This window comes from Panicum virgatum, chromosome 2N (genome assembly GCF_016808335.1).
Source record: "Panicum virgatum strain AP13 chromosome 2N, P.virgatum_v5, whole genome shotgun sequence".
Taxonomy (NCBI): Eukaryota; Viridiplantae; Streptophyta; class Magnoliopsida; order Poales; family Poaceae; genus Panicum; species Panicum virgatum.
The window spans coordinates 35819879-35827469 of record NC_053146.1 but is presented as its reverse complement, the minus strand read 5'-3'; the positions used below and the strand labels follow the sequence as shown (position 1 = coordinate 35827469).

At 38.4% G+C, this 7591-nt stretch overlaps 2 protein-coding genes across 2 annotated transcripts in view; one reads left to right on the top strand and one right to left on the bottom strand.

The window, feature by feature from the left end:
- Positions 1-108, top strand: part of LOC120660296 — a 1128-nt gene extending 1020 nt beyond the window's left edge. The window contains exon 2 of the mRNA XM_039938762.1: positions 1-108. This exon is cut by the window's left edge and continues 821 nt beyond it. Within this exon, the coding sequence (XP_039794696.1) occupies positions 1-88 (88 nt within the window). The 3' untranslated portion in view covers positions 89-108.
- Positions 109-5250: 5142 nt separating this feature from the next.
- LOC120660295 (bZIP transcription factor 44-like) lies at positions 5251-7355 on the bottom strand. The gene is made up of 2 exons (XM_039938761.1): positions 6358-7355; positions 5251-5956 (listed from the first exon to the last, which is right to left on the bottom strand). Exons 1-2 carry the CDS (start codon positions 6541-6543, stop codon positions 5657-5659), a joined length of 486 nt encoding a protein of 161 aa, XP_039794695.1. The 5' UTR covers positions 6544-7355; the 3' UTR covers positions 5251-5656.
- Between the last annotated feature and the right edge of the window lie 236 nt (positions 7356-7591).

The window sequence follows — 7591 nt, the reverse complement described above, 5'->3', positions numbered from 1 at the left end:
AGTCCTCCAGCAAAATCAGCCACCGACAAAGAGCAAAGTTGGTCTTCCTCTCATCCCATTAGAAGGCCCTTCATCCTTAGATGAATGATCTAGATAGGCACTCGAAGATCCAAGGGAATGAAGTTATTGTCCGAATTTAGAATTCTAGATTTAGTTTTAGCTAGCTCCTTTACACTAAGGGAAGTGAAAATTACTTCACTTTGTGTAAACCCTCGTGTAAGGGATATGTGCCCCCATGTAGTACAAGATCTTTCTGCCTATATAATGTAATAGCCTCACACCTACTTCATGCTTAATGGATAACCGTTATGACAGTTGATGCTTTTGTGTATTATACGGGTTAGCCAAACCTACCGCATTCCAACATAGCTTCAGATAAAAAAATATATATATATGACCTTTAGGGTTTTGTGGTATACCAATTGGTCACCCGCAGCGAAGCGCGGGCATCAGTGGCTAGTGGGATATTCAAGTTGCATATCTTAGTTTTACAATTCATATGTTGGCCTTGGCGCCTTGCACTAAGGGCTGACAAAATGATGGTCCTCACTCCTCATGACTAAATATGTGGCATGGTAATAAAATATATACGCAATTTTATAGATGAATAATACTTGAACCATCAAAATTTTGCTACATACATGTAGGTTCAAAAAGGAAAAAAAAGGTTTTGCTACCAAATTCATGGTAATGTTCTCATGCAACCAGCATAAAGCTCTTGTCTTATTAAAAACAAATACATAAAGACTCAGAAGAGTTTCACATTCCTGCATATAGTTTTATCTCTATACCACTTATTCAGAAGGATGAACATATATGCATCCAAAAGTGTGGGTCCCATTTTGTATAGTAATATTGTACTACCGCCTGTCAACAAAAGCTGACGTTTTGGATTTTTGGCTATCAGAAAACACTAGCTTTTGTTGACCGGAGGGAGTATGTGCTAAATTTAAATAAATCATAATAGAATATTCCAATCTACTACTTCTGATTCTATCTATAATCAGGACATGGATGATGTTTATAGTAAATATTTTCTTACTACTTACTCCATGTTGAATTTTTGGGTTGATGTTACCTAGCTCTTATCAGTGAAAATAATCATAAAGGTTGACTTCTTTAATTATGCCTCCCAGCACTAAAACTTAATTTAGCATTTGACTTTTTTTATGTTGGCATTAGCGGAGTATCGTACATTCTCTGTTTGTGTTATTTGTAAACTGGAGAACTAGTGTCTCAGCAAATGAAGCTTACTTGATTTTGTCATTTTTGGAAGCCAAGTTGACCTTAGAAACTATGAATGGACAATTTGAGGATCTTTTAGGTCTAAGAAGCCCAACAGCATATTATCTCATATTGGCAGTTGAGCATTCTGTCCTCCTAATGAAAACCTGAAATAAAGTACAACTTGTTCTAACAAAATACATGTCAACTTTAGACAAAAGAAAATGCAATCGAACTTTTCCAATATGTTTTCAATATTTAGGTCAGAATCATGAAAATCTTAGATGTAGATTTGTGTTGAAATGTAGTAGCATAATAATAGGTTGAGTTCTATATATGAATATATTGTGATAGAATGCAGTAGTGAAATTTGTGTTTTAAAGACCATTCGATGTGACTTGGGCCTGGTTTCAATATTTCTACTACATTTCATAACTCTTAGTGATAAAAAAAAGCATAATAGTTGTTTGGTGTGTTATGCCATGCTGTGAGGGGAAAATTCATAGTAGAGGATTTTTTTCTGAGAAATCTAAATTATAGAATCCATTTCTAAACAACAATCCCTGGTATCATCATCATATCTTAACACATTCAAATTGTCAGTAATGAAGTACAGGCGATGCTAATATATATGTTAGGTTTACGATCAAGTCAAATAGGCATCTGGACATTGGAGTAAATTTTTCCAAGATTCTCGAAGACTTTATCTCTTTATGATAAGCATGAACCCAGTGATAAGTTAGTTAATAAGTTAGATGTGCATAAGCATGGAGTAAAAAACAGTAATAAGCTGACACAGCCCACATGGCAACTGCCTATATAAACCGCACAACTCCAAACCCAAAACAATCCATGGTTCAAATATTAGAATCCAAAATCAAAGCTGCCTAATTATCACTACCGGGATCAACAATATTAACATCTCAAGATGAAGATCGGCGCTCGTGATCTGAACCTCAAGGGCCTCAAGAGGACTCTCAAGGAGCAGAAGGTCAGGCTCTACATCATCCGTCGATGTGTCACAGTACTCATAACCTGGCATGATTGATTGGTTTTTTTACCAAACAATCATCAGTAAATTTTTCAAGATTTTTCTTTGCTGTTCTATTTGTTTGTTCTTCGACGGGCCAGTGTAATGGCTGCGATTTTGGCCTAAATTGTGATGTATGTAGCAACTGTACATAGTTTGCAAAGTAGGCAGTATCAAAAGGAGCTTCTGTTGAAGTTTGAAGTACTATTTACACCTTTCTTTCTCTTTTGATGTGGCCTTGCCACAAATTCTGAACTTTTAGGCCTCCTTGACATGTTGACTATTTGGCATGAAGTAAAAGATACCAGATTTTTCTTAGTGCACAAGTAAGCATCCACATAGGCCACAAGAGAGAGGCCAGACCATCAGGATTGATGTCACAATGTAATGTGGCCAGCATCAGTTGTTGCCATTTCCATGCCATGTCGATGGTTCGATCTCGTGTAGTCATATATTGTGACTCCCATCTTCGACAACACAGTTGCTGTGCTTTTGATCATCGACGGCTCAATATGCCAACTACAGCGAGTTTCTCAAAGGTTACATGATTTATAGAGAGAGGTTGTCATCAGTTTGATCTCTGCAAAGAGTGCATCAGGTTTACAGACTTTTCAAAGCGAGCTCAGGTTGCTTCTAGTAGTTTGCTCAAGATTCTAAAACTAAAAGAATCGTTTACTTAATTCAGTTGATATGGTATCTAATTATCTAGCATGGGAAATTACAAAAGTTGATCCGAGTGCTAGTGCTTGTGGGAGCACATAGCTTTTGGGAGAGCACAAACAGTGCCTACCTCGTTGGTGAAATAAAGGAGGATGTATAGTGAAATGCCACAGGATCCCACTTTGCAAAAGTTGATAAGTGCTCCCACTGTTCTGTAGTTCCTACCAAGACACTGAGCTCTCCATCTTTTTGGCCTGTCTTCTAGATCTTTTCTGTTTCTCATGGCTGATATTGGCTAGCATGATAACTGCTATTTTCTGGAAGTAGGTGTCTGTTTTCTTTTGTCTGAGAGTTGTTAAGGATCGTTCTCCTTTAGGTTCTCAGATCTGTGGAAGGGTGACCACACTACACTTGGTAAATTTATCCAAATGAATTATGCATTCAGAGAAGATCTTTTAGCGTAAATGTGGTGCTATTTTTGTTATTTATTTATATGTATAAATGTTCAAATTTGAAAGCTTATTTGAAAAAAAATGGAATGGCAAAAGCTTCAAAATGATGCTGAACAAGTTCATAGATTGCATCATACTTCCTCTTTTCCACTTATTCGTTAGATTATTATCGTTTGTTTTCTTTGTGAGCAAACGTTTCCCTGTCATAACTTTTTGAAGTTAAGATGTCCTTGCTCTATTGTGTACTGCTATGGAAACAGAGATACACTTTACGAATATATGTCTATTTCATTTTGATTCAGCACGTTCAAACACAATGTAATTGACATTGACCTGCTTTCATGGATTAGGAAATTCTTAATATGCAATATTTCCACAAGCCTTACTTTTTTTAATTTCATAAGGCACAAGAGAAGATGAAACTCATACGGCACTGTAGGAAGCTAAAACTTATGGTAAAATTAAACAAAACCTGACAAATTCGAAAGGAACTTAACGAAGGATCAAATCTGACCTAACTTTTCACTCCATTTTTTATATTCAGGAGCTGAAAGTTTATAAGACGATGAAAGTGATACAACTCGATCAAAAATGGTTTCTTTTGCATAAACAAAGCATAGAAGTTTCTGCAACAAGAAGCAAATGAGAACCATTTCTCATCTCTTGTTTCAAAAGAATAATTTGTATTCCAATTTAAACGACAATCGCCACTTTTAATGCTCGTTTGATTACAATTAATATTTAGGATTTATTTTGGATCATTAGTTTTAGAAAAAAATATTTTTGTTAAGTCAATTTTAGATTTTTAGGTGCGGTATACCAAAGAAATTATGCTTCTTGTTAATTATGAAACAACTGTAACATATACACGCATTGAGACCCTTAAGAGCCGTCAAACCCAACCCTAGTCAACACTAATTATCACTACAATCAAATATAGATGAAAAATAAATTAGAACTCCACCCCTAGGGGTTATAGAGAAGCACAAGTTAACTGCCGCAGGAGCAGAGGTATGATTGACATGTACATGTCTATTTCATTTTAATTCAGCTTATTGAAACAAAGTGAAACTGAATTTGAAATTGACACTAGCTTGCTTTCTAGGACTAGAAAATTCCTAGCCTTCCTGATTTTCGTAAGGCACGGGCGAATTTAAACTCATGATCTCAATCCCATAGTTATACTAAACCTAGACTTGTTCATAAAGCTCTGAACACTATCTTTCAATGTCTTAGGTGCCGTCAATATACACAGTAGCAGAAACTTATACGGAAATTAGGAGAGTCAAGTTGACAAAGAAATGCCTTCTATTCTACTGTTCTACAGAAACAGTTCATATAAGTTTTTGCCGGACAAGCAGATGAGAACCAATTGTCATTCGTCGTTTCAAAAAGAATCCTTGTCATTCCAATTAAAAATTTAAAGAATAGCCTTAAACCACTATGACTGTGAATGCTCATTTTATTATAATTTGACGTCTTGGAGTGTTTTGACCTTCATTTTTAGAAACAACTATATTTTGTTGATTTTTAGAAACAACTATATTTTGTTGATTCACTTTTATAATTAAGACCTTTTACAGTACACAATACCACCACTTAGTCGTATATTGTATAGAGAAGATCTAACCCTTTGTTAGTAAGGCTAATCTAGTAATTAACACCTAATTATAATTGAGAGACAATTTTTTTATAATTTAGCAACCTAAAGCAAAGATTATCTTCTTCTAGATAATTTATCATACAACAGTTGCATAGACAAGCATTCAGAGTCTCAAGAGCCGTCAATCCAAATCTTAGTAAACATTATCACCACAATGAAACTTAGATGGGAAACACATTAGAAAGTCCACCCCTAGGGGTTATAGAGTGGCACAAAGGATATCAGGAGCCATCAAATCGACATCTTAATTATCATCATCATCATCATCATCATTACGCATTTATGCATTAGTTTGAGCCAGTACAAAATCCCCTGCCTTTCTCTTTCACAGTCTGGCCCAATATTATTTCCCCTCTACCCTCAACTACCAGAGTACAGCAGCCTCCACCTCACACAATGCCAAGCACAACTTCGCCATTTGCCCATCCTTTAGGCTCTACCACCAGCAACAAGAAAACCAAAACATCTCTATCGCCTCCAGAATACACAATTAAGAGAGAGGCATCAAGCATACATCAATAGTGACACAAAGACCCTACATGATTGAAAAGAGCTTGATGCCTGCCTGCCTCCTTTCCTTCTGGCCCTACCACTATGTCATGCAACAACCACTTCTCTCTTGTAGAGCTAGAAGCACTGGTACATGTCTATTGGCTGCTGGTTCCATGTGCAGCTGGCACCAAGAAGATCATAGGAGCTGCTGGATGTGATGTTGTTCACCATGGCTGGATTTGCAGGAGCACTTGCATTTGTGCAAGTGATGGCGTTCATGTAACAGAGGATCTCAGTCAGGGCACTCAGCCTGCTGTCCAGCTCCATCTTCTGGGTCTGCAGAACAGAGTTTTGTGCTTGCACTGCCACAAGGTTTTGGCTGGTTATGCTTAGTGCCAAGCTGAGCTGTTTGTTCTGGTCCTTCAGCTGCTTTACCTGTTTTACGACACAATACCATACCTCTTAGCGATATGAATTTGACCTTTTTCCTCTTTTTATGCAGGTACAATTTTGGTGAAAAATCGAAATATGGTTAGAGAAAATCATGATGTCAGATTTATTTATTTGTTGCTTTATTCAGTGAATTGGCTAGCAAGCAACAGATGATTATGTGGGGCCTTTGGGAAAAGGCAGCACAATTATTGAGCTTGTTTGGCCAGATATTTCAAGTGACCATTTGTTCACACCTGTTTTGCTTTTTCACCTGCACATGAGTGCAAGCCTACATGAATAAAAAAAGAGTAATTACGACAATAGAACAAAATTGTTGGATCTATGCTTTCATCATGAACTGTATAATAGACTTATGCTACAACAAAGACAGAACATGTATATACCTGTGAGGTGAGGTCGTCAAGATGCTGCTGCTTTCGCAGCCTAGACCTCCGAGCCGACTCCCTGTTGGAGTCCTTCCTGCGCTTCCTCCTCCTCTCCATCTGGGTCTGGAGGTCCAGGTCATCTTCCGACCTGGAGCTCCGGGTCCCCAGACTCGATCTAGACGAGGTCCCACTTGACATGGTCATGTCTCACCACCTCTTGTGTACTCTCAACTATTTCAGCTCTTATTTGTCACGTATACGCACCCCTTTGTTACTATCTTAATTATATCCTATAGAGAAAACTTAGTTAACTGCAAAATTACAACTAACTACAGGGATGCTACTGAGAAGACATAGAACCAGTAGAGGAAGACGACGGAGAAGGACTGCACAAGGCGGGTGATGGTGGAGCCGATCATAAAACCAGAAAGGGGGTGCTCGGACAGGACGAGCAACAACATCTAATCAGATGCTGCGGCTTCTTTGCTAGTCTATCATCAAGAACAAGGATCAAAGTACTCTTCTTCAGTCAAAATTAGAATTTGTTTGTGTGTATATATGTATATGTGCGCGTCAAGAAAGGGTAGGTTCTTGCTCAAAAATTTTTGACAGAACCTCCCCTTGAAACTGATGGTCAGCGCAGAAAATTTTGGCAGAACCTCCCCTTGGAAAAGTGAGTGGTCAGTGCAGAAAATTTTGGCAGAACCTCCCCTGGGAAATCGACGTTCAGAAGAGGGAAATTTGACAGAACTTCCCCTTGAAAATCGATCTTTGGGACCAGAAATTCCGGCAGAACCTCCCCTTGGAACAAGGAAGTTTCAGAGACAAAGGTTGGAGTTCCAAAGGAAAGGCTGGGCTGAGCTCGCAGCAGGTCAAGAGACTGAAGGTGTGTCAGCAACAAGCCGAGCTGTTACTGAACAGACTAGGGGAGCTGAAGGGCAGAACGTAGTGGTGGAAGGAAACCTAGCAAGGGAGGTGGGGAAGAGGGGAAAAGGGAATTGAAGCCTGGAGGAGGGGGCCATTTATAGCTGAAAATTGGGTGGTTTCAGAGAAGAAAAAATTGGCAAAATGGAGAGTTCTGGTGGAAGAAAAGGAGAAGGTAAAGTGGGGAGAGAGAGAGAGAGAGAGAGAGAGAGAGAGAGAGAGAGAGAGGTGATTGGAATCTTCTGTGGCATGTGCTGGCAGTGGAAAGAATAAAAATTGTGGGCTGATATTCGTCGACACTGGTTTGATTGATTGCTTGCGACATCTG